We start from the raw sequence: 27,325 nt of genomic DNA, 5'->3' as shown, positions 1-27,325 counted from the left end.
AAACCAGGAACTTATTGGAATGAGACCATTTTTGGAATCCTCAAAGTTATAAATGAGCAACACGTGACAGTTCTAATGTTTTCAAAAATTTCATACAGGAGCGAAATCTGAAATTACGACTTTCTCTGAAACAGGAACAGAACCACAGGGTTGCACAGAATGCGTTTTGATTTTTCCAGATTTGGGACTGCGGATGTGTTTGACGCAAGGAATTTGGGATAAAGGGAAGCACGCAGGAACACCAAAGGGCAATATGCCATGAGTACTGTGAGGTGTGGGGTAGACATTCAGGATTTGGACAAAATAGGTTGACAAAATAGAAAAGAGCTTAATGTTATACCGGACTCAATGATTTTTATTTGTCACATGTAAGGTATACAGTCAGACTATAACCAGCAGAGAAATGAAAGTGATCACCTCCACTATAATTAAAGAGCAATAGCAATAAAAGAATAAAACAGAAAAAAATAATATAACAAATACATAATAAACAAGGTACAGGACTAATAAGAAAAGAAAAAGAAAAGATAGCAACATAGCTCAATGTATGTGTATGAGAATGCAGTATGGCGGACCCAAATAACTGTGGTCTGTCCTAGGATGGTACTGTAGGAAGTGCAAGGATTTATGGTTCGGTTCCTATATCCAGAAAGCTGTGGGTTCAAATCCTGTGTCCATCAACAGTAATATCACTAGTGGGCCCTTGAGCGAGGTCCTGTCCAGTCTAGCTCCCTCTTCTTCACTTGTTTCTTCGGACAATAGCCTTTGCTAAATGATTGTAATCACTTGATAGTACCTGGAATATTCATTTTAGTTTACTTAGCAGACACTTTTAGCCAATGCAACATACTGGTTTTATTTTTTTCTGGCAGTTCTTGGAGAAACTGGGGTTTAAAAGCCTTGGTCAGGGACCCAACAGTGAAATCACTCTGTCAACTCTACGACCCACAAGCCCTTGCTCTAAGACGATGCAGAAAGCTTGGCTTCCCCCACATAATTTCCAAAAGAAGTGATTTAATCACTGTATGAATGCAAATTCATTTTATTCACAATTTAAAGTTTAATCTATGTTACTAATTAAACTATAGCACTGATCATTTCCAGGGAGTTTTCGACAGCATATACATTAATATTAATTTTCCCTTTGAAGCCAGGATAAATACAGACCATGGACGCCCACTGACGCTGTGCATCTTTAGCAGTCTATGGAAGATTCACATATGGTTTGTTTAAAGGGAGAATCGACAAAAGATAATTGGTTAATATGTTCCGATGACGTGTTTTCTGAACCCCCTGCCTGCTGTGCTTCACTGGGCCTAAAACAGCTTCATTCATAGTCTTTGCATAGGAAATGATCATTGGAGAGATAGACTTGCAGTCAGATATTTTAGGCCCACCTGGAAGCCAGGCTTCTCTACAGGAGATGGGACTAACTACCAATGACTTTCACATGGTGTCGGCAGTGTTGGCTCTCAGCTTTCCTTCATTCTGTCCCAAGCAGGACCACAGAAGCATTTCACTGAAACACAGAGTAACTGTTAATTGTTTTACTTGCCATCTATTGCCATTGGCATTTGTAAATATTGTAAACAAAGTTGTTATCATTGAGTTTGGAGTTGTATGGTTTGTGTAATCCTCAAGTTTAGTGATGTTTTTTTTACTAGCCTAGCCTGGTAGTTAGCTTGCTAAGTAAGCCATGTGTGAGAGCTGGAGGCTTTAAAGACACTGCAGCTAATGTTACTGACAACATTTAAAAGAAATCTTTCGATGGGAGAGAGCAGATTTACATATAAGTATCTGACTTACTAACATGAGAAAAAACTACCTTTTTAGGTCATGCTGCAGGGTTGCCAATTTTGATTAGCTGGCTGGTGTGAGATTTTGTCTGCACACACATTTATGTGTAAGTATGAGTTTATTACCTTGTAAATAGTTGCAAACTACCCCAGCACTTTTCATATTGCTAAGTTTAGGTTTATAATGGAATAATATAGATTTGCCATAAGATTTCTTGCGTGAACGTGAGAGTCTGAAAGCTTGAGTGTCACGCCAAAAACGTGAGAGTTGGCAACCCGGATACTGCAATGTCTCTGCATTGTGGATCCCCCATTTTGCTACAGTACAAACACAGAAACAGCCTCATCCTCTTCCTCCTGTGAGGACACATTTCACGATGCAGGTCCATGCAAGAAGGTAAACGCATAGAGGCACTATTTGCTGTATAATTCTATGAATAGGTTTACTGTCTCAGTCAGGCAACAGTGGGACCATTCATGGACTTATAGCACAGAGACAGAAGGAATATCTTTCCACTATAAAGGTACTTCTATAACTAAGCTCACAAGGCCATGACTGTCTGGATGAAGCCTGTGAAATTACAAGACCAAGATAAAGATTGATGTTGTTTCTGAGATATATGTCATCCAGCCCGTGCAAAAGCACTGTCACTGTGTGAAACGCTCTAATTAACCTGAAGCTAATGTAAACCTTTAGCAGACAAGCCAAAGTCATAGGGAGGTGGACAGACAGTGAATCAGTCAGAAACAACATTAAACGGAAGGTTATGATGTATTAATAATGGCAATAATCTTGAAACTTCATTAACGTGACACTGGCTGGGACCAGCCTGCTTTTGCTTTAGTGTTTGTAACAAAATGTAATTCCTAATGAGCTGAGTCAATTACCTGGTGTATGACAAATGTTTGACTGGTTAAAATAAACTAAAAATTCTCAACATAAATAAAAATAACTGGCCCAAAACGCAGATTTACTATCCAACGTAAAGTAATGCTAAATTCACCTTACCATTCCCTGCCAGACAAATGCAGTTAATCTAAGTGTATAACATTACTAATGCCAAAGCCTGTGACCCAGTTTCAGTATAGCAATCATTAACCCTGTATCTCCTAACTGCATGAATGATGGAAATGCACAGCCCTATAGTTGTGGGAGGTAAGATGACCGAAGCCGACTGAGTCTTTTCTGAGTCTCGGTCTGGGCCCCCTATGGCATTTCTCACAGCACACTAAGATATTTGGGATTCATGAAAAAGGCCATTCAGGAATTCAGGAAAAAGGTCTTTTTCCAGACGAACAGCTAACATGGGGTGGAGAAAAAAAAAAAACCTTTGTGACACTTGGGGATGGTTCACAAAGGTAGTGCAATCGGTGGAATATTTCAAGGAAGCTATTTCATGTACACATCACATACATGTGCAATGTTTCCAGTGAACCTTAAGGCCCATGTCAAGTCTGGTCTGTGCCATCAGCCACCTGTTATGTCCTCACTCTGCAGGTTTCAGGCTGGATAGAGTGAAACAGAGTCGATTCCACCCTCAGCTCTAGTGTAAAGCTGATAATACAGGAAAACTTACGCAATCAATTATTTTGTGTTACAGATTTGCTTTGACACTGAAGAATTTCGTTTCTGCTGATCAGCGCCAAAAAGACTGAAATTCCACTTGTAGGGGGTAAAAACCTTGTATAGGCATTGTATTTATGAGAATAACCAAGTATAAACAACAAAAATGCAGCATGATTTTGTGACAGATCTGTTGCATGCTTGGTTTCTAACTGTTCTCACCAAAAGACAACTGATTGTGAGTCGAGGGCTGTTATGTTCCCATTTGGCCAGCAGAGGTCACCCCATTTTCTCCCTCTTCGTTTTGTTAATTCAATCCAATTGCAATTTATTTTCATGTAGTGCATTTCACAAAAGTCGCCCCAAGGCACTTCACATGGCTGTGCTGTGATAAATTACAACGTCATTAAGACAGAATAATACAAAAGCAGGGAGAAGGGAAGAGAACGAAATGAAAGACAGAAAGAAAAAAGCTCAAGATCAAGGTCAAAACCAAAGTCCGTCAATGAGTGAGTTCGATTTTACGGTTTGTAAGTCATATGGGTGCCCAGAACATGCATAGACACATTGATGGACAAACATAGAAGATGAAAATGTCAGGTACATCAGCATCAGCAGCCATGCTTATGATGTGTTATGACTTAAGTTGTGGGTAAGCTAAACTGAAGTAATAGGTCTTTAGTCGAGATTTAACAAATAAGTAACTCTTTAACAGAGAAGTAACACTATCCACAGCATGTTTTTGGACTGTGGGGGGAAACCAGAGTGCAAAGAGGAAACCCCATGATGACATGGAGAGAACATACAAACTTCACAAACATGGAGTCATGGTGGAGTCTCAAACCCTGGTCCCATATGTGTGAGACAACAGTGCCGACCACTGCAACACCAAGCTACCCCACCTCAGGGGGGATAGATGACCAAATGCTGCTGGATGTGAAATACCTGAGTAGGAACTACATGCTGATGTTGGTCATAGAAATCAGAAAGAGGCGCTCAGCAAAGGCATAGATAGATGATCTTACCAAAGGAGATCTAAGAAAGATAGAGTAACAGTGGAGAATCCTGCATACCGTGAATTGGAAAAATAAGAGAGCAAGCAAAACTGAAGACTTCGGGATAGAAATTGCAGCGCATACAGATGCTGCAGGTGACAGGGGTTTTGAGGAAATTGGCCTTTGCACTTTCTCTTCTTGCTTTGCCGTTTAGTATTGCTGCTGTTGAGTGGTCATTTTCCCAAATGTCTCTCATAAACAGAACAGACTGCAGCAATGAAAACCGTTTATAAAGTCATAATGGAAGACAATGGCAGGAGATGGCATGCAGAATTTAAAGTGTGTTTGTGATACACAGCAGATAACAGATGGAAAGGGCAGACCGGAAAGCCTATAAATAGTTGAGTGATAATATGAATCCTATAAGTGTGTATTTTAAATGTTATACCCTTGGTAAAGTTTTTATTACCTGCATTGCAGTGTATTTATGAGATAACTGTTTGAATGCTGGTGCCTGCATGTACATAACAGCCAATGAGGAGAGACGAGGACAAAAGAACAGCAAAGGTCAGTCAATTACAAGTCATTCACTCCTTTTAATGTTAAGACGATTAAGCATTAAGCATGCAAAAGAAGGGTTATTTCTCTGAGATGGGGTATACTGACATTTCAGATATTGGGCTAGTTTCAGCTTACATTGGGTGGATTTTAAGCAGACATTGGGCTGGAGATTTTTGCTGGACTGAGCTCCGGCACAAATTAACTGGATACAAGTGGTCTGACCCCATGACCATAAACAAAAACAACGCATCTCTTATATCTGTTGTTAGGATTAATATTTTACCCTGAATTAAGACAGCAGTACAGTGGCTCAGTGATAAACACTAGAGACTTATACTAGTGACTTAAAATCGCCCTAGAATAGAATTCCATCCAGTAAACATGCTTCTTCATGCTCTGGGCTCCTGGGATACCATCCAGCCTTCAGTAGAGTAAGTGGATGTGGGCAATAAATGTGTAATTGAGAGTGGTATTGAATATATGCCATGATGTAATTGATTACACATTTAATTTTATAATGTGAATGGGTGGACATTACACAAATATTACCCTCAAGCAGGAGAATACAGGGTTGCCAACTTTGGTCAGCTGGCTGGCGTGAGATTTTCATTTCAATACAAATCTGCACACTTTTAATGTAGCTAACTTTAGGTTTATGGAGGAATTATATATATTTGCTGTAAGATTTGTGTGAGCGTGAGACTGAAAGTATGAGTATCACACCAGATGTGATAGAGCTGGCAACCCTGTTAATGTATATCTATGCGTCATCATTTCCTGTGTTATGGTTCATGTTGGTGACAACGGCATGCGCTCATGCTCCAATGTTTACATATTTCTTACATTCTTGCACGTGTGGTGATGGCAGATTCGTTAATTTTGGAAAAGTGAAATAAAATCGTAAATATTCAGAATTGCCCATGCTTACACTTCACATTGTTTAGAAAATATACTTGAAGAGCAATCTTTTTTCGTAAGAGATTCAATGGTATATTCATAGGCGGCTGCATCACCTTATTACCAGGACATGCGAGACAAGTCCTTTTCTTCATTGGTGTACGTCGTTTTTTTAAATTGGCTCTCCAAACCTGACGAATCTGCTTCCGTTCCCGCAAAGATAAGTGAACGCATACCTCATGACCGCTCTTGTCACCAATACGGAGGAAGGTATCGAAGCGATCTGGGATTTTTAAGGTTCTTAAATGGAAAACTATGGTTTGTCTCTTCTCGAAGAAGCACACGAGGAGTTCAACAAGAAAAACTTTAATAAAGCAGAAGATTTATATACGAAATTCATTGCATCGTGTAGGCAGGCGAGGTAACTCTGACACATAGTAAGCCAAACGTCCGATGCCGATTTTCCCCTTTAAAACACTTACTTTATAATATTTGTTTCTTCATTTATTTTTAGAAAACATGATGCGAATAACCTTGCTGTCGCTTTAAACAACCGCGGTCAGATTAAGTACTTGAGGGTTGACTTTTATGAAGCAATGGAAGACTACAGCTCCGCGATAGAGTCAAACGGCCTTTTCGAGGTGCCCTTCTACAACAGAGGACTCATACAATACAGACTGGGTAGCTCTTTTTGATAATAGTTTTTGCTAATTTACTTACCAAATTCATTCCGTTGCTGCATCGAACTAAGGATTTACGTGTACTAGTAATGTCCCTGATAAACAGACGTATAGCAATTCCCGTGTTTATCAGAAATGCAATACTGAACAGTAGTCCAATGGTATACAGTACATATCCAATAGTATGTAGTAAAAACCGTTTATAAAATCATAATTAAAAGCTCCAATTAAGTTGTTTTGTCCAGGTTTGTTAATTTAATTGTGTAAAATCAAATGGAATGTTGATCCACCATAGTTTGTTTGCCTACGTCACCACTAGATGGTGCCATTGAGTTGAGAAATTAATTTTTAACAAATACCTATAATAAACTATAGCAAAATACACCCCCTGACAATGAAGGTAGTAAAGTACACACTTTAAAACAGTGATGTCGCTTAAATTGCATTTAAATGTATTTTCTTTTCAAGGTTTTTTCGAAGAGGCAGAAAGAGACTTCAGGAAGGCACTGGAACTGAACTGTAATTTTGAAGATGCCAAACTGAGTTTAAAACAAACAATAATTGACCGGGAAGAAAGGATTAAAAGAGACTACAGACAATTGGAGAATTTGTAAACACGTTACAATGGAAATGGCATTTAAAATAGTGTTTTACAATCGCTACTTGTGCCTTATAGTTTAAGATGTCCATGCCATTGGACATCATGTAAAAAAACAATCACTATGGTGGGAAGTACAGCTTAATTCTGGGAGGGTTTAAAATTAGCACAGACCTATTCTTGTATTTTTAATTTGTATGTAGTCTGTACCCCAGGGCATCTCACTGGCCAACACTGTAGGCTCCCACTTTTTGGTTTGTGGACTGATGTTCACATTCAAATGTTTAAAACCAAAGCAAGTCTTTTTCAAAATAGACCCATTTTGTTCTGTAAAACTTAAAATAAAAACTACCCTTTGGAACTCCTCATTTTCCTTGTATTTGTATAAGTGTCCTATAGTTCAAAGATGATTAAATTCAGTAAATAACCCATATTGTGTATTTTGATGGGCTAGCATACCACTCGGATCACTTAATTATGCCCTGTGTCACCTAGAATAACCCCCCCCAACCCTGTTAGCCTCTATTCAAGTGGCATGGAAAATGGATGCATTCTGTGTGCTACCTTGGCATTGTTCACCAACTCATATTCATGGTGAAAATAGAGTAATATCTGGGCTTAAAGCCTCAAATCTTCCAGAGAATTCTGGAAGACTCAAATCTAGAGGCACTCAAGCATTTTGAGGGAAAGATTCTTGCATATAGCCAAAGCAGACCAACTATTAAAGCAAAACAGTGAGAGTCATCTGCACACCAACTCAAACAGCTTAAGGCAAGCTTAGTCCAAGCAAACCAGACTAAATGCCCATTATCACAGCCAGTGTTTCTGGTGATGCTGCCTGATCAGTTGGCTTTACTTAAGGTCTCACACGGGGGTGAGCAAAGTGCACAAAACCTCCACAAGCGATAAGCCCTCAGCTACAGATTAAGCAGCCTGCTACTGCTAGGAGCGCCACCGGTAATTTGACTTAGTGTGAATTTACAGTAGTACAAGCCTAGTTTGCCATGAAAACCCTAAGTATCTCCTGCACAGGAGGAGACAGGCTCACATGCCTGCCAACCCCCCCCCCCCCCATCTAGTCATGGGCAAACTCGTCTGCTCCTCAGTGGACAAGTCATAACATCCAGGTGCATATCAAGACAAAGCGGTTCTGGTTATTAGGAGTATAGCTATGTGGCTGTCACATACAAATGATCACACCAAAATAGATCCAGGAAGCTTTATTTCAAAACCACATCAGCTGCTGCAGCCAAAGCTGCTACTAACCCAGCATAACTGGGCCTGATGACACATGCCTTTTGACAGGGCCCTTCCCTGCTATGCTTCTACGCACTGCAACACGATGGAGAGAAAAAAAAAAAAAAAAGTTATGCACTACAAAATGATGCTCATTGAGGTCAGCAAAGTCCTAGGATTAATGTGAACTGTACCCCTTTTCACCATGCTTGTTCCCAGTCTGTTCATGCGCTGCTTATTCATACATTGCTTGTTGCAAAGGCTATCCTGGGGGCCACTAGCATCACACAGGATAACATCACAATGCACAATGACCTAGGAGAAAACAGGTGTTAAACAGTACAAGCAGCTTCTACGCTTAGCCAGCAACTTGGTCATAGGTCACCTTCTCCTTTACTGCTGTGCCATCAGCAGTGAATGAGAACATGGCCATCTGAAAGCGCTTGAAGTGGCTGGGGAGCAGCACCCGGGCATCAGCAGACACAGGGTGGAACAGTGTAGGATAACTGTCCCCGGGATTCTCACAGCTAGAGAAAGAAAGGACAAGTTGGCAGCCATTTCTCAATCACATACTGGCTTTGATCAGGTTTATGGATACCTGTCTACAATTAGATCCCATTTTGGGTAGGTCCTGTTGTCCATAGTTGCCCAGCAGTTCTCCAAGAACAATTCTACTAATGGGTCAGTTGACTGCATAAGTTCCACCTCAAAGTATAGGGGCTGCTGCAAGTACTTCACAACTGGGTAGTCAGTATCCTGATAGAAGACAGTATATGATGCATCTAGAAGAGAAGGACACATTAGTTGGCAGTATAGACACCACTTTAAATCTTGCCACTCCACTTACCCTGTGAAAGCCTCATTCTGACAGACAGCTTTCCTACGCCAGTTGCCCCAAGGGGCACATTCAGCTGGGCCCTGGTGTTGAAAGCTATCATCTGGGTGGTATTGATCACATAGTGACAAGATGCCTGTAGCCTACAAAAACTGGTTGTTAGTTCATACTGACCTCTTCCACAGATTAAAAAAAGGAATGAGTAACCCTTACCTGTACAATGGTTGCAGACTAGTCTTTATGGAAGCATTTGACAGAGACTGCATCATTGGTAGAGTCACCACGTTCTCATAAATCATGAGGTTCTTTGTGAACTGAAACAGGTAAAGTAGGGTTACCCAAGAAATGCAAAGGCTGGCAACCATTATGAGTGGGAGAGGGTGGTTTAAAAACGTACCTTTCTCGTTGTTCCACAGGTATTAACGCCAAATGAGAAGTAGGCAACTCTATCATTGTAGAACACAGGTTTACAGCTGGGATCCCTCAGAGTCAGATGCATGGGATTCAGTTGTGGTACAGACTCCACTTTTATGGCCAGCACAGTCATTGTGCCATTGGGGAAACATTCTGCAACAAGACTGATGTTTAGCTCAAGCAATTTAGTCCATTGCCAGAAGGGGAATGTGCGTCGTACCTGCCATGGTCACAGGAAAGCCACAGGATATGGAGAACTCATTGTAGTTCTTATTGTTGACTGGATCCAAAAAAGTCATATCCAGCCTGCTCCTCAAGGAGAATGGCTCAACCAGCTAAGGGTTGAGGAGATCATTTAGGACCAGTCCAATTAGAATAAGCCTTTGAGGAACACACATTACCTCATAGATGGCATCCACTGCCCTGAAAGGCACAGCAATTCTGAAGTGTGTATCATTCGCCTTGTATCCATAACCACTGGCAATCTCAGTCGTCAAAGTTGTTTTTCCTATCATGGTCAACATATTAGGTCCCATGCTGCCAAGTTTAACTTGGACATAGAAGTTCTCATGATCACAAGTGCCAGTTGCAGTAGGCAGAACTGCAGAGGGAGAATTCCAAGTCATCACCTAGATTAAAACAGGAGCCTCCGTCACAATTACAGCCATTCATTTCTTACTTATGTCTTGCAGGGATGCTTCTAGGACAGCAGGGTGGCTGAACGGGGAAAGCTCAGGGAGGATGAGCAACCCAAAGACTAGAGGCAGCTTGAAGATCTTCACTTCTAGCTCTGTGGTCTGCAGGAACAAGCAGCAAGTACAACTAGTCACATTGCATCTATAGTATTGTCACCTGCCTGACCATGTGTTGACTGGAAAAGGTTAGGCAAGAGTATGGGACAGCAGACGTACGTACATGTTTCAAGACCACAGGATCAGAGAATGGCACTTGTAATGAGAAGATCTTTGACCCATTGGGAAAGGAGTTCTCTTGAACTGCAAAGCCTTGGGCATTGGCTTCAGCCACAGACAGCAGCAGCGAACCAAATGTGATGTTCACTAGCTGAACATCAGGAAGGAAGGTGCCCAACACTACTTCAAACATCCTTTTCTGTGGGATAGTGTCTAAAGGCAGAAGACACATGTCACAGGGGTGTTGCGAGTCAGTTGCTATATTCAGCTCACTGCATACTCACTGTCAATGATATGTGGCGGCCTGGGCCTGAGAGGGGTTGTAATGGGATACAGGACTTTGTATCTTGTGTCAGTATGCAGATCTTCCTCATGCCACAGCAGCTCAAGCATAGGCTCAATAGTGTAGGCAATGTGATACTGGTAACCTGGAGCATAACTCTGTAGTAACAAGCTTTAGTCAAACACCTCGCATCATGGCAGGATATGTACGCCATCCACCACAAAGCTAGCCAGGTGGCTTAGACAAACCTTGAAGTGGCCATCCTGTGCACCCACTGGAATCTGAACAGTGATGTACAGATCTGTTAAAGTTAGCACATAGCCTCTGGATGCCATGGTTATGCCATCTAATTGCTTCCCATCAATGCCCATGTGAACTTCCAAGAGTGTGAATGCAGCAGAGGTGAGCAGTGGGGAGATAATTCGAGGAAGCGTCCAAGTGATCAGATCCTCTGTGAATGAAACGCCACCTAAAACACAGGAGTGTTAGTTCTCCTCAACAGCAACAAATGGTATTAGGAGAGTTTACTCAAGTCAGTCACCTGCAGGACAGGCTACTGCAGCATCAACCAGTGTCACCATCCATTTCTGCTTGAAGAACGTTGATGTTTTCAGCACATGCATGGGTACTCCATCCACCTGAGGTTGTCCCCCCCCCCCCCCCCAAAAAAAATAAAAATTAAAGCTTCCCCCCCCCATGAAATACAGCTGACATCATAAGGAATGGGCTGCTCACGTCTGTCAGATAAGCCTCAGAAGCATTTTGGGACGCTCTAAGCACTAAACGGTTAGGTGTACTCTCCAGGCCATAGCCCTGCCTGAAGGCCTCTTCCACAGTTAGGGTCTTCTCCCCTCCAGGCATATAGAAGAGCACTTTCCACATTGTGTACTCAGACACAGCTTGCTGGGGGTGGGGAAAGATTTTAAAACCACAGACACCATTTAGGCTCACCACCGCCAGATCCACAGAGAGACCGAAGTTATATCAGTACCTCTGGGATCTGACTACCAGACCCTTTAGGAGGGGCTTTCTGACCCAAAGGCAGTTTCGTAGCAATGTCCAGAAGCTTTCTTCCAACAGACACCTAAGAACCCACAAAAAGGCACTTCAGAAACAGATTACACCATTCAGGCAACAGTCACAAGTCAGTCACACACCTCCATGTAATTCCTGTCACAGAGGATCTCGCGGAAAGCCCACCGGCTATGCTTGCACATTGCAGAGATCGCATGTACAGCATCTTCTGAAGCATTGGTGCCAATTAGCCGAAGCCTTATAGTTGTATTGAAGTTGTCGTCATTCTGGACAGAGATGCAGAAGCAGTTACCATGCTCATCACCATAGATGGCAATTCGCAGTCAGACAGCAAGTTACCAGAGCATAAGAAAAGCAGTTCTGCAAGGAAGCAAAGAGCTTGACGTTTCCCCAGGGATCAGATTTCCTGCTGAATCCACACTGTGATGCCAGATTGGGGGTTATGGGTACCACATCTGTACCATCTGCAATAAACAAACACTCAGCAATCAGGCCATATTTCACCATTTAATGGTTATGATTCCTGGGACTTACAGACAGCATCCACTTTCAAGCTTCTCCCCTGCAGGAAATTGCGGTCCAGCATCAACCGCATTATGTTGCCATGGCACTCAGCCACAATACCGCTACCTGGCAGTAATATCAGCAAAATTAGATAGTTAACACCTTGTCCAGTTTTACTATAAGGGTTGGCAGATGTCATGCATCTGGTGACACATACCAGCAGCCTTCTTGCGCTCACACAAGAAGTCTCATGCCAAAACTATATTATTCCACTATAAACTAAGAATTAGTACATTGGGGTTGTTTGTTAATCCGACAACATTTACAAGGTACGAAAACTGTTATAAACACCTTGCTCAACATCACATGCGAGATTTTTAGTTAAAAAGACAAATCTCACTCCAGCTAGCGGACCAGTTTACAACCCTGTGCTATAGGTTGCACCACCTGCCTACCTGGAGCATAACCATTCTTTGCTTCCATCCCCACAGCCAACATCAAGAGCCATAACGTTCTGTAAAGGGGGCAAAAAACATTTTTTTTTTTAAAAAAAGAACTTGTTAACGCGGGTGAACATGTAAAACAAAAATAGGCTTAATTTACAAATAACTCGGACGAATCATTACCCAAAGCGAACACAACGCGCCATCTTAAAACCCAGCAAGGCTGCGTTGTACTGCAGCTCACAAAACAGCAAACTACCGCAAACAAACGGCAACACTGCTCAACCACCCCTCGACTCCTGCTATAAACTTGAGGATTTGCAGCCCCTGTGTGATAATTAAATTATCAGCCCATCAGTAAATCCATCAAATTTCCGATCCCCTTATTAAGGTAGACGGTTCTGGTTAGTTAATTAGCAATGTGGGTATTTTGTGAAGGCTAAGCGATCGTACGTGCAATTTAACTTGTAAAGAAAGCAGTTGTGTGTTTAGGACGCAAGAAAACGAAACACGTAAATTTTACGTGGATATAATACTACAGAAAGTAATATTAGTGAATTGTATGCTCTCCGTCCATTTCCATTGGTTTGTAACTATATATTTCCTACTTAAAAATTGTGGTTTGGAAAAATGAAATGTATTAGTGGTGTAATCTAGCGGTCTCATTTTAAAAAGTCGTGTGTTAGTGGAAAAAAAAACATTTTAACATACATACAATACACAACAGAATGTAATTAACTTGTCGCTTAATAAAAACAGATTCGAATTCTGCGTATATTTTATATTATTTATTTTATTTGACCTGTTTATGGTATTTTCAATAAAATATAATATATGTATTATATAACACTCTTTATTATTACATCCTAATCATTTTAGACCAAAGACGTCTTTTATTTTGGTGTCCATGCAATTTCTCTTTATATAAGTGTCTATATAAGTATATAAGTCACACTTGATTTTGAAGTTTCTTTGTAATTACGCGTTATCTGATCCATACATTTACATAAGGTCATTAAGGCAACATTAACGTTATAAGTTAACCAATATTGCTATTTCTAATAGAATGTGTAATGCGTGAAATTCATTCATCCAGTTCATTTTCCAACTATTCTGTTTGTGACAGTCTAGTCAGCTTTTTAAACGCACACCCGACCCGCTTTTCATCAGCCGGGACGCCTGTGCACCTTCGGTAGGATATTTATCAGCGTATTCTGGAGCGATGCATTACTTCGCATAACTGCGCAGCACGGCGCTGCGAGCGCGCTTCAGCTCTTAAAAGAAGGTGCCGAAAATGCAGCGTTGTTTCACGACCGATACAGGTATGACTTTTTTTTACTTAATTTTATTAAGATAGACATAGGCAGTTTATACGTAATCCGAGCGTGCCTAGACACATTGCTTAAAATACTCTTACAATATTTACGACAATCCTATGTAAGCCATAAAGGTCCGTTCATTATATGTGGATCGATGTCCTTCTTATATTCCAATATTTAAAGGTCTTGGAAAAGTTACTTTTTCATTTTGATTTCAATAGAAAAAATTGTACGTATTTTCCACAGCTTCCCCTTTTCACAGAGAGTGCAAGGAATAGCAAAGAGAGAGAGAGAGAGAGAGAGAGAGAGAGCAAAAGAGGCTTTGGCCAAACAAGGAAGTGTTGCTGAATGTGTCTGGATGTTATTGTACTTCAATCACAAGTTCCAAGCTTAAGGGTGCCTTCTGTACTTGCATAGATACATTCTGTGCTCATTTATCCTAAGTATTATAAACATTTGTGTAGTTAAATGAGGGGTAATAGGACAATTGAAATATATGTGAACATAAAATTGTGGGACTGTTTTTGTTTTGTTCGTTGTATTGCATGTTTTGTAATGCATGTCATTTTGATTTTGATTTTATAGGTCATGGGACCTTACCCAGGGCTTGACCTGCCCCCCCCCCCATCTTCAGAGGTCAAAACATAAATTACAGCATTAGCTCCACCATGGTGTATGGACAGGTCCTCCACAGGTTTGGGGTGCAGGGTAAAGAAATTAATCTGAACGTGGGGGGTTTCAGGCATATAATGGAGCACGACACACTCCTCCGCTTCCCACACACACGACTGGGTCGTCTGCTGGGCTGCCGGTCTGAAAAAGCCATCCTGGAGCTCTGTGATGACTACTGTCCCACAAACCAGGAGTTCTACTTTGACAGGAACCCTCGTGTCTTCCACTGTGTCCTCAACTTCTACCATACGGGCCAGATCCACATGATGGAGGAGTTCTGTGTGTTCTCTTTTAGCCAGGAGATTGAATATTGGGGTATTGAGGAACTCTACATGGGTTCCTGTTGCAGTATTCAGTACCAGGAACGCAAGGAGTATATAGAGGACAGGGACTGGGACCTAAGAAGCGATGAGCAACAGCCCAGCTTTGATTCCTCCTTTGAGGAGCTGTCTGCCATGGACAAGGACCTGGAAAGGTTTGACGGCACATGGTGCGCAAACCTCCGGCGCGAAATCTGGCTTCGACTGGAGGACCCTGGGCATTCGGTCTCTGCAAAAGTAATCATGGTGGCCTCGCTTAGTGTCGTGCTGACGTCAATCGCTGCCATGTGTGTTCACAGCATGCCCGAGTTCCAGCACCTAGATTCTTACAATAGGCCAGTCGAGGACCCGACGCTGGCTGTCCTTGAGATCGCCTGCGTGATCTGCTTCTCTGCTGAGTTTTGCATAAGGCTTGCTGTTGCCCCATGCCTGAGAAAGTTCCTGGGAAATCCCCTGAATGTCATTGACTTCACCTCAATTTTACCATTCTATGCAACGCTGGCATTTGAAATGGTGGGCAACGGGAATGAGGAAGAGAACGAGAACCTGGAGAATGTTGGCAAGGTGGTGCAAGTCCTGCGACTGATGAGGGTCTTCCGCATCTTGAAGCTGGCCCGTCACTCTGTGGGTCTACGTGCCCTGGGGGCCACCGTGAGACATAGCTACCATGAGGTTGGACTTCTTCTTCTCTTCCTTTCTGTTGGGGTTTCCATCTTCTCTGTACTTATATATTCAGTGGAGAGGGAGGAGGACAGGTCACAGCTGGGCACTATTCCTGTAGCCTGGTGGTGGGCTACCATCACCATGACAACTGTGGGCTACGGTGATGCGTGTCCAGTGACGCCAGCAGGGAAACTGGTTGCCTCCCTGTGCATCATCTGTGGGCTGCTTGTGGTGGCTCTGCCAATCACCATCATCTTCAACAAGTTCTCTAAATACTACCAAAGAAGCAAAGTAATGGATGTTGAGCCTTGTGAAAATAGTGCTGTTGCCCAAGATCCTAAATTTCAATACTGTGATATTGGTGACCCATTTGCTCAGAAGATGCACTCTTTCTTTGGAACTTTCCCCTCAGTGGGCATTGAGGGTTCTGTGGTAGATGATACCGATGCACTAAGTATCCCAGAAACTGAAGTGGCATTTGGACTAGTCATGCTTCAAAATGGGGATATCAAGTAAAAATCCTCTAATGTGATTTCAAGTTAAAGTAGTGGGCCATCAACATTTAAGGTCAGAAGTGAGGCCATCTTGTGTCACTTCTCAGTAATAAATCCAATAATAATATTTCCAGCGCTAGCAGAACAACACTGCACCAAACAGTGCATAACTCTGGTAGAAAGCTGTTTAAATTAGCCTGAAACTACACTTTGGTTCATGATTTGTCAAGAAAATTGTAAACATTTACAACTGCATCTAACTGAGCCGTGAGGAAAATGCAACAATAATATGCAAATGTGTGGTCTGAACCAGGAGCAGGTAGAATTATGCTTATACCGAGCTGTGCATTTTGGTCACTTTCTAAGATTTGTTCCAAAATATTTATTCCAGAGGTACGTAAAATGCTATAATAAAACAGAGCTATTGTATTTATGCTTTACACCAAAAACACATATTATGCAAAAAATGCAAGAAATATATGATTGTATATTAATATATTATTTTCCATACCCGTAAGTAAGCATGCTCCTGGAATAAAGCATGGAATAAAATTGCTTAAATACAGTATGATAACCAATAATTATGAATTATTTGTTTACTATTTGTCCATCACATAGTGTAACATATATTGTTATTGTTTTATATACTGTTTTTGGAGGCAATGTTATCAGTCGTCAGTGCCCATCATTTATAATCACTGAATGTCACTTCTCTCCAGGCCTGAATCTCTTCCAGCATATTTGTTTTTGGCTAAGTGATTATCCATCTAGCTTTTGGAGTAAGCAGGCATTACCTCAATATATTTAAACAGGATTGTTCCTCTTCAGTTAATGTAAATATATAGATGTTGTAACCTTAGACAGATAAGCATTGATTGCCAGGGAATGGGTCTAAATTACATACAACTTTAAATATGCTTATTCTGTCTGCTGCTTATCTATCTTGGGTAACTTAGGCAACAACATCAGAAGAATGTGGGAAAAAATGAAATATTAAATCTCACCACAATGTTAGGGTAAAGATCTGTGACATGTTTCTGCTTGATTTTAAATCTCAGAACATACCCTGTTGCAGCACATGGCTCCCTATTGCGGAGGAACTTAAACATGCATGTGTAATGCCTTTCTATGGCGATGAATTTCCTTCATCTTCTCCATCCTTATATGAGGCAGGGGATTGAAGGACTAGCTGGCTACTCTTATCTCTTGAGTGATGGTGATGGCTCTGAAATGGATCGCAAAGCACAAAGATGGCCCCCAAATTGCTCCTAAAATCATTCTAAAATGATTAGCCATCTTTTTTCAACCCAATCTTGGTATACATCAGCAAAATGAGCCAGTAGATGTTTTGTTTCTTGTTTACTTTTGTATTATGATCCAGAATGTCAAGTAATGTCAAGCATTTTGCTTTCCGCATTTATCTACTCTTGTATTCAGCTGGGTGTGTTGGAATACCTGTCTATGGGATATAGTACTCATGCACTATCAGAAAAAAAGATTACCAAGGGTCTGCGAATTATACACTTAGCGGTAGGTAGCTATACCTTTTAAGATACAGAAATGGACATTTTTGTGCCATTGGGGTACATTAATGTTGTATGTACCTTTGGGGATCTTCCTCAGAGTCCATTTCTGTACCTTAAATTTGTCACGCCCCGCATGCCGTTTTCCGCCGTGTTCTCCATGTTGTGGAGCCACACCTGTTCCTCATTTAACCCCGCCTCTCGTTTCAGCCCTCGTGTGGATAATCCCAGGTGCCTCTCGTCTGCTCCTCGTCTGTGGTGTATATAGTGTCCCCTCGTCCTGAGCTCCCCAGTCCCGTCATTGTATTGTTGCATGTGTGATCTTGATGTCTGCACCCACCTCTTTGGTTACCCAGAGCCTGTCAGCAATGCCTGTGAGTGGAAGGTTGGTCATTTGAACCCCAAGGGAGGCAGAATGATGTCCCCGCACAAGACCCTTATCCTCTGGTTGCATTTGGGGTGCTGCATGCTGGCTGAGCCCCAGGATTGCTCTCACCTGTGTATGTGTCTCATCGAGAGCCTGACCACATAATCACAAAGACAGGTTCCCCATGGGGATGAATGAAGTATGTCTGTTCATACAATAGGACTTGTTTGCTTAACTGTAATTTATGCATGTTTAAGTGAACAGCCTGCAGCTCCTCCTTCCACCAGTACAAATCTGTCTGCTTATGAATTGTTTTGGAAGATTCCAGAAGAGATGCTTCTGTATTTTGTCAGCCTGAAACCCTTAAATCTAAAAAAACAAAGAATACAGAAATGTCACATGACAGCACAGAATACCCTGTATGCATGTCCATGTGTGTTTCTACATGGGAGCTGCATTTTTTTGTGGGAGGTGTAAAGAGTATCTGGAGCTAGAATTTAGTTAAACTAAACTTATTGTTAAATGATCAATGTTTAATTTCAGCCTTGAAATGGTGGAAATGAACTGTTACTACCCAGTTCTTCTATATTCTCAAAAGCAGTCACTCCTGCAGTTATCTCAATGTTCATATAAGGCCGTTGTGTACTTGGTTGTCGAAAACATACCCTGATTTTTATCTTTCTAGGCAACAGTACTAATTACATTTGGTTTCATCGTAAAACTTTCCATAATATATAAGCTCAGTTGAATTCCTAGTTTATGAACAGTCAATAATAAACACAAACATAAACAGGTAGGAATAAAATGAAATGGTTTGTAACTATGTTATACCTTTAATCAAAGTCTAAAGGAAAACAGGGAATACAAAGCTAGGTTTGGCTCAGAATTTGTATTAAGGTGGTTGAGCTAGTGTGTGGTTCAGCAGGTTTGGACTCCGTAGTGGGCATCATATGGTTGTTGGTTCGAATCCCCGGGTCAGCAATCTGGCTGGCCTTGTGCAGCGACTTCCAAGCTCGCTGTCATGCCCCGATCGTGCCGATCCTCTTGTGTGCCACACCCCTTCATCTGCCTCGTGTGCAATCCCTGTGTTACCAGCTGTTTCAAGTCCTGTTGATTGTTGTTGTGTATTTAAATCCTCGTCAGAGTCTGTGTCCCCAGTCCTGTCACTGGCGTCGTTCCATGTTCCTGAATGTGGTCTCCCTTAATAAACCCCGTGTTCACCCGGCTCCTTGACTCCTGTGCCTGCCTCCCCGCTCCGTGCCTGCGTGCACCGTGACACTCGCTCTCATCTGTATGTGTCTCAGGGAGAGCATATAATAAACAGTGTCTTCTTATCCTGCCCAGTTAGAATGATCTCCCAGATTCAAAATAGCAGGATTATTTCAGATTATAACTAAAACAGAGGTTTGATTTTAGTTATTGAAAGGATAACATTCGATATATTCTGATGTGTATTTTACATGCCTGTGTGATGAATTTTCTGTCATGGATAAATCAATTTTTTTTTCATCACAGATCACAAAAATCAATAAAAAAAATAGAGTACAAAAGACATAAAGATCAGGCATTTTTAATTAATTCAATGAAGGAAAAATAGATGGTCTGTCATGTGATTCCATCTCCTGGATCACGCATGCTTTGTATCCTCTCTGCTTACGTGTTGAACAGTGTGTGCGCTACCGACAGGTTAGACATTATTTCAGACATTATTAAAAGCAACTATGGCAGTTTGCAATCATCTAATAAAATAAACTTGGGCTAGACTAAGAATTAAATATTATTAGAGTCAAATAAAACACATATACAGTAAAAGCACAAAGAAAATCAGAGAGCAGAGAAATAGGCACACGATTGTTATGCACTTAATTGTCTGATAGATTACTTTCTGACTATAGCTCAGCACTTACACCAAGAGGTCAGTAAAAGTGCACGTGTGGAAAGTAATGGTAGGGTTGGACCACTGCAGTGATTCATCACTGAGATGTGCTCGCCAAATTAGAGTGAAAAACAGAGAGAGTCTAACTCTTTATTAAAGATTCATTACAATAATTGAGAGTGTGTACTGCAATCCGGCCTCTTACTCCATATCTGTTTTTTCCTTCATGCTTTTTATAAGGATATTTACAGCAGAAGAGAGTGTTTAAACTGCACAGAAACTGAATCGGATCTCAGAAGGCAGAGAGTCTCCTCTGTGACCAAGGCTATTATCTGTGGGCTGTTGGAGGTGGTGCCCAACAGTGTGAGTGCTGTACTTGCGATGGGAATCTGTTCAGATCCCCGGCTCCCCACAGGGGTTTCCCAGTTGGACCCTTGAACGAAGCCCCCAACCCCCATCTGCTCCAAGGACTGTCAGATCCTGCTTTATTAATATAAGTCCATTTGGAAAAAATTGTCTCCTAAAAGTTACACATTGTCACAAACTCTGGTTGCTTCTGTTTTCTACACTTTTAGGAATGAGATGATAATGTGTTTATCCGTTTATGATACTCGAGCCCATTTTCTGCTAAAATGAAAATTAATTCTGAAATGAAAATTGCTTTTCATGTGAAATTTGTACACATTAATCACTGTGGGAAGAGGGGGTGGTGGATAAGCATGGCTCAGTCTGATGGTAGCAGGCAGAGAAGATCCCCAGTAGTGCTTTTTAGAGCAGTGTGTTTTAACCTGGTCCATGGAGAACCCCAGACGTTTTTGCTCTCTCCCAGCTCCCAGCCAGACAATCAATGTTAACTATCTGGGGGTCCCCAAGTACCAGTATGAGAATCACTAATCTAGAGTTTGTTCAGGGATTTGTCTTCCCCCTAGCTGGTGTTGCTCCCCCAGTGGACCACAGCAACCAAGAGCATACTGGCCACAACAGTGCAGTTCAATTGCCCATGCAAGTCAATTTGCTGTTTAAATGAATCTCCATATACATTTGTAAGTTCACCAATTATAAGCTCTCTCCATGGATGGTGACCATTCTGAGGGACTGGCTTCCCTGTCTTGCTTAGTTCCTGTACTCTGCCCAATCTCTTTTGGCAATGCTGCCTACATTGGAGCGACCATCAGAGAACTTTTGCATCTGGCTTGAGCTCGAGTTGAACTTGATGAGTTGATGAGTCCATCGTGCTGAGGGTGAATAAGAGGAGCAGCTACACGGTTCTGCGGGGTTCCCCGGTGTTGCTCGCCCATTGACTCCCATAGAACGTCTTGGAGCTGCCTGTCTGTAGGGTAGTCCCCATCCAAGAAATTCTGGGAACATCCACCTGTATCACCTTGAGTTTGCTGTCATACCAGAGAGGCAGGGTGGTGTGTGAAACCGGGAAAGGTCAAAGAAGAGCATCCGAACTTTGGTACCAGGTTTTTGTAAGTGAATAATGAATAAAATATATAGTGATTTTAGTTACTATACTATACTATACTATACTATACTATACTGTGTATATCTAAAAATGTTTTTAGGTGACTTGATTTATTATATATCATTCTGCATAAACAGAAGACTTTTAAAGTAGAATTGGAATTTTTAGTAAATAATTGTATTTCTGTGTTATTAAATTGCTGCAACTATCCTGAAAACAGCTATAAAATCCATAAGTAGACTTTTGGAATGGACATTATGCGTGGAAACTTTCTGTAATTTGTTTTACTCGGGTGATGTATCATCTGTCGTTTGTTGAATATTGGTTCTTTTAACTGCTTCTGTAGAAGCGTCTGCCAAATGGATCAGGGTCCATTGTTACCGGCCAATTTCACTTTGTGTCCGATACATGCATGACAGTGTAACTGCAGTGAAAACAGTGAAATGGGTAAAAAAATGTCAGTGTCCCCTTAGAAAATGCTGCCCTGGACAATTAGCCATTGTGCCCTTGCCAAGATCTGTTCCTGATTGATACGGTCTAAAAAACCTGACATTATGGATATAAAATGTTGCCCTCTTCCCTATGTGGTATTGTACACTTTAGGGACAGTGTTTAATTAATATTTATCACTTTTGGAAAAAAACGTTTGCTCGAAGGTTAAGAGACTGTAAGGCCTTTCATTTTTAAAGCAGACAAGTCTATTAGGTTACTTGTTTTTTTTTTTTTTAAGAAATGCCCCAAATTTCATGGTCTTTTTCCTAACTAATAGTCATTGTATGACAGGGAGAGTGGATACTGAGCATTAAAAGCTCATATGGATACTGAGCATTAAAAGCTCATATGGATACTGAGCATTAAAAGCTCAGTTGTGAGAGTCAAACTATTGATGTTTCAGACCCAGATTCTTGGAATTACTTACTATGAAAACAGCAAGATGTCTTTGTCCAGACTCTCCTACCAATAGTGAGTCATATGAAAAGCTCAGTAACTATGCTGAGCTAGTGTGAGAACCATAAGAGGATACCTCCCCAGTTTTTAAGATGTGGCAAGTTTGTATCATTTACAAGCAAAGAAATGCTGTTTAAAGTAAACGCGTCATGTCAATCTGTTGCTCTATTAGGTCTTTACTTTATTTGCCATCTCTTACTGGTTGAGTTTTAGAGGTCTAGTACTGTAAACAATTTATACAGGACAAATGTTGGCTTTCATTTCCCTCTCCTGCCCAATAAGCCAGTTGGGTAGCTGGTACTAAGGTTAACGTTGACAAAGTGTCAACAGTCAAATGTAACACTGTTTTCTGTAATATGCGATGTGTGCCTTGTCCTTCAGTGTATATAATGCTGACTTCAGTCCTGTTTCTATAGGATTTCCAAGCTCCACCTCTTGCATGTTCCTAGTTCCTTGGCTTTTGAAGTTACTCTTGGCTTGGATTTCAAATATGTCCTTACCTCATATAAACAGTATGCTCTGAGTAAACTTGACACTAAATCCTTCACATTACCCTATAACTGAAACAGCACCTCCAAGGAGCACCCTGTTTCCAGACAGTTGATGTGGATCACAGTGATTTTCTCATGGAGCAGAACACCATCACAGAAAGCCTCTGGAAATCTAAGCTGCTCAAGTATACACACAAACACAAAAAAATGAGAGCACAGAGATAATGGCTTCCACAACCCTCCAGAGGAGAGCATTAGCAGAGATATATGCTGCCTTTTAAACCATAATGTACTTAAAGTTAGAGGGAAATATTTCTTCCCATTGAGCCAGAAGAAAAAGATTTGAGTGGAACTCTCAATCTCAAAGTTTAGCTAGATTACCTCACTATCATAGCTGACTCTCACCTGGCATGTTTAACTGCATTCAGCAATCACTTTTGTATTCACCAGCTGTATTAGGAACACACTTTTGACACTAATGAGTTTCGACACTAATGAGATGCTGTTTGTTCCAACAGGCAGCCCACAGAATGCCGTGCACACATGCTTTTATTTGTGGAGTCAACCACAATGACTGGTGTATGAATACACCAATAAACAGAGGATCAGACTTTTATTTTTATTATTTAAAATAGTACGTAAACAAAGCCCCTATAATTGCTCATTTCATGATATATGTTCATTCTCCTTTGTCATTGTGTTGCCTGTACTCGTTAACGGCGTGTTAAAATTCTGCAGTTACTCTGCTCAGTAGAGCTTTATCTGCTTACTGATCATGCAGAACAATGTGAAAATGAAAGTAAAGGGCTGACAGAACTGAAATAAAGGAAAATAGTGTTATAATGTTTCTTCAGTCTTCTAGTATTCAGGTAAAAGAATAAATGAAGTAATGAGTCTTGCAACGATTTTGTGAACATTCTCTCTTTGGGCGTTTCCAGGGTTGGGGTATTAAAGAGAAGGTGGTACTCTGAAGCACAGGCCATTGTGCTGGATTAATGTTTAGGTCTAATATAAACAGGGCTGGGGCGGCATGCTGGTGCAGTGGTTAGCCCTGTTGCCTCACACCTCTGGAACCTGGGTTCAAGTCTCCGCCTGGGTCACATATGCGTGGAGTTTGCATGTTCTCCCCATGTCGTCGTGGGGTCTCCTCCGGGTACTCCGGTTTCCCCCCACAGTCCAAAAACATGCTGAGGCTAATTGGACTTGCTAAATTGTCTGTAGGAATGCATGTGAGTGTGAATGGTGTATGAGTGTGCCCTGCGATGGGCTGGCCCCCCATCCTGGGTTGTTCCCTGCCTCGTGCCCATTGCTTCCGGGATAGGCTCCGGACCCCCCGCGACCCAGTAGGATAAGCGGTTTGGAAAATGGATGGATGGATAAACAGGGCTTTGGTGACGTCCAGCTAACCTGTCACATTCTGCATCCCTTCCCCCTTGTTCTCTCCATTGTGTGACTCTAATGAGCCACACCTGTTACTTGTTTAATCTTGCCTCTTGTTACAGCCCTCGTGTGGATCACCCCAGGTGCCTCTCGTCTGCTCCCTCGTCAGTGATGTACATAGTGCCTACCTGTGTTGAGCTCCCCAGTCCAGACATTGATGTTGCTGTCTGTATGGTCTCTCCAGTTAGCACTGTGTCCATGCCTGATCTTCCCCACTTTTTTTTGGACCCCTTGTGGTCCAGTTCATTTTGCCTGTCTGTAATTTAATTTAATAAAGCCCCTTTTGGTTTTCCCCATGCCTGCTATCGCCTCCGTCCTTGCCTGTGATGTGACAAAACCATTTATCTGGTATAGGGTCACGGGAGGCCTGCAGCTTACCCCAGGCTGTAAGGGCTACAGACAAGGGAACATCCTAGACAGGATGCTAGCCCGTCTCATAACACACATAGTACAGTTTTCCTGGGAGAATATGCAAAATCCACACACTCAGATTAAAGCTAGGATCTCAACCTAGGATCTCAACCTACAAACTTGGAAAGATGTTTAGAGCTTTTAAAGTCATTTTGTGCTTATGAGAGAATACACTTTGACAATGGCTGCTGATGACTTCATTTAGCGTTGTGCCATAGAGCGAGCACCCAGTCATTGGTTGGTTTACCGTATTTTCAACACCATTTATAAATGTCAGAATGCTGACAAACTGGTAGTGTGTTTGGTTGGTACCATGAACAGAATTACAGTCCCCACAGATTGGGCGGGTATACTGGATTGGGCGGGCATACTGGATTGGGCAGGCATACTGGATTGGGCGGGCATACGGGAGCTTTTTCAGGGTTCCATGGGGACATTACATGGTTAATATGGTCACACAACATATTACAGAAACTGACCCCCCCCCCCCAAACAATGCTATTCACATTGTGAATAGCATTAACAATAGCATTCACTCTATATGGACAAAAATACCTGGTCATTACACCCACATGAACTATTATGACATCAAATTCTAAGTCCATTGGCATCAATATTGAGTTGGTCCCCTTTGCAGCTATAACAGCCGCCACTCTTCTGGGAGTATTTCAGAGTGTGTCTGTGGGAATTTTTACCCATTTATCCAGAAGAGCATTTGTGAGGTCAGGTACTGATGTTGAACATGAAGGTCTGGCTCGCAATTTTCATTCTAGTTCATACCAACGGTGTTTCATAGAGTTGAGGTCAAGGCTGTGTTTGGGCCAGTCATGTTCTTCCACACCAAATTCAACCAACCATGTCTTTATGGACCTTACTTTGTGCACTGGGGCACAGTCATGCTGGAACAGGAACTGACCTTCCCAAAACTGTTCCCACAAAGTTGAAACCACATAATTGTACAAAATGTCTTGGTTACCTGAAGCATTAAGATTTCCCTTCACTGGAACTAAGGGGCCAAGCCCCAGAAAAACAATCCCATACCATTATCCCTCCTCCACTACACTTTACAGTTGGCCCAATGCAGTCAGGTAGGTAACGTTCTCCTGGCATCCGCCAAACCCAGACTCGTCCATCAGACTGCCTGACAGAAAAGCATGATTCGAATATAAATATATTTTGGACAATTCTATGCTTCCAACTTCCCTTTTCAAACTTCACAAATAGAGATTGGCTTCCTGAGCTGCTCTGTTCCAGTCATGAGAATACCATCAGGGTGACCAAGTTGTGGAAGAAGCACAGGATCAGCAGATACTAAATCACAGTACTGGCAAATTACAACCTATTGGTTGAGCTAAGCATCTGGGTTTTCCAGGAGGAGAAATTATGATGACCCTCACGACTGCACTCTCTGTGGCGTCACTGATGATGTTACACGAGTCAGCACATCACGGAGCAAAACCTGCAATGCAGCAGAAGGCAAGTCTAATGTTTCCAGTAGCCTACAACTTCATCTCCTGGCATGGCATCCGTTTATGGAGGACCTCGTAATGTGCTGTCGATGCAAAGTGTTAATGTGGGGGGAATATTAATCAGCCAGACTGGCTTTTAAATCTATTGGAAACCCTGTGCTGTGCTCTGGCCTTTCTATAAGGATCAGTGTATATGACACATAGAACTAGAAAATAATCAAGAAATTCCATTTAACTTCCATTTAAAAGTTCATGCAGTGGTTCATTCTCCATGATGATGACAGTAGAAGGTCACCCATCAGATTTTTCTCATAAGACTGGCCAGTTCATCTTCCAGTAAACAAAAAGTGAAAAAAAATTGTTAATCAATGGTCTGTAAAGTTCAAAGGGTCTCTGAGCTTAAACAAATAGGATTTATCCTTTCCCCAGTGGCAATGTAATGGGTTTGTCCTTGCTGTGCCATTGCATTTATTATGGGATTGCTTCACTGTGTACAAATGGGTGTCCTTGAAGAGCAATTTGTGGAGTATTGTTTAGATTTAATTACTGTGTAGTGAAGCCTCCTTGATGAGCTCCTTCTGTTTCTATAATATGTGCAAAAAGGTCACTGGGAAAAAGATATAACTCTGCACACAGTTCAAGACCTAGTTTACGCCCCAGCTATGTACTGTAGTTGCATCATAGCTATGACAAAGCCAACAGATCTTTTGTACGGGTCTTGAACACAGCTGATTTTAGCCCATACTTCTGTGTAATTTCTCCTTTTTGGATGACCTTTGATTCTTCACTGCTACAATGGATATTAGATTTATCTTAGAACATGATGTTTAGCGTTGAGACATGTTGCTCTAATCCAGTATTATTCTTATATCTTGTGTTTCCCAGTTCTGTTTTTTTATTGTTTGTAACATTATGAATAATGGTTTCCCAGAATTCGCAAGTCATTGTGAAGCACTTACCATGAAAATTTCTGAATATTTAATTACGTAAATAATAACATTGAAATACAGGCATCCTTTTAAAAATGTTGTTCTGATGAATTTCTTTTAAGACTCAGATATGTTCTATATAAGCTCTTCCTACAGGGTGACTTTCTGAAAGATAACTGGATT

The 27,325-nt window shown here is 41.5% G+C and overlaps 3 protein-coding genes across 3 annotated transcripts; 2 read left to right on the top strand and 1 right to left on the bottom strand.

Annotated features, from left to right (window-relative positions):
- Positions 1–6,028: 6,028 nt before the first annotated feature.
- Positions 6,029–7,452, top strand: ttc32 (tetratricopeptide repeat domain 32). The gene is made up of 3 exons (XM_048984843.1): positions 6,029–6,234; positions 6,328–6,494; positions 6,962–7,452. The coding sequence occupies exons 1-3, from the start codon at positions 6,119–6,121 to the stop codon at positions 7,105–7,107; spliced, it is 429 nt and encodes a 142-aa protein (XP_048840800.1). The 5' UTR covers positions 6,029–6,118; the 3' UTR covers positions 7,108–7,452.
- Positions 7,453–8,296: 844 nt separating this feature from the next.
- LOC125714330 (uncharacterized) lies at positions 8,297–13,084 on the bottom strand. Its single transcript, XM_048984834.1, has 21 exons — positions 12,936–13,084; positions 12,765–12,823; positions 12,340–12,435; positions 12,145–12,269; positions 11,928–12,071; positions 11,762–11,854; positions 11,506–11,673; positions 11,312–11,408; positions 11,019–11,239; positions 10,772–10,928; positions 10,492–10,700; positions 10,256–10,373; positions 9,978–10,177; positions 9,797–9,911; positions 9,560–9,729; positions 9,376–9,476; positions 9,175–9,305; positions 8,926–9,109; positions 8,713–8,854; positions 8,522–8,642; positions 8,297–8,423 (listed from the first exon to the last, which is right to left on the bottom strand). The coding sequence occupies exons 1-21, from the start codon at positions 12,956–12,958 to the stop codon at positions 8,353–8,355; spliced, it is 2,745 nt and encodes a 914-aa protein (XP_048840791.1). The 5' UTR covers positions 12,959–13,084; the 3' UTR covers positions 8,297–8,352.
- A 1,655-nt stretch (positions 13,085–14,739) lies between these two features.
- Positions 14,740–16,242, top strand: LOC125715094 (potassium voltage-gated channel subfamily S member 3-like). Its single transcript, XM_048986335.1, has one exon. It carries the CDS (start codon positions 14,740–14,742, stop codon positions 16,240–16,242), a length of 1,503 nt encoding a protein of 500 aa, XP_048842292.1.
- The last annotated feature ends 11,083 nt before the right edge of the window (positions 16,243–27,325 follow it).

The sequence above is a fragment of the Brienomyrus brachyistius genome, chromosome 19, assembly GCF_023856365.1.
Source record: "Brienomyrus brachyistius isolate T26 chromosome 19, BBRACH_0.4, whole genome shotgun sequence".
Taxonomy (NCBI): Eukaryota; Metazoa; Chordata; class Actinopteri; order Osteoglossiformes; family Mormyridae; genus Brienomyrus; species Brienomyrus brachyistius.
Note: the sequence above shows the minus strand (reverse complement) of the source record. Positions and strands in the feature narration are given on the sequence as shown.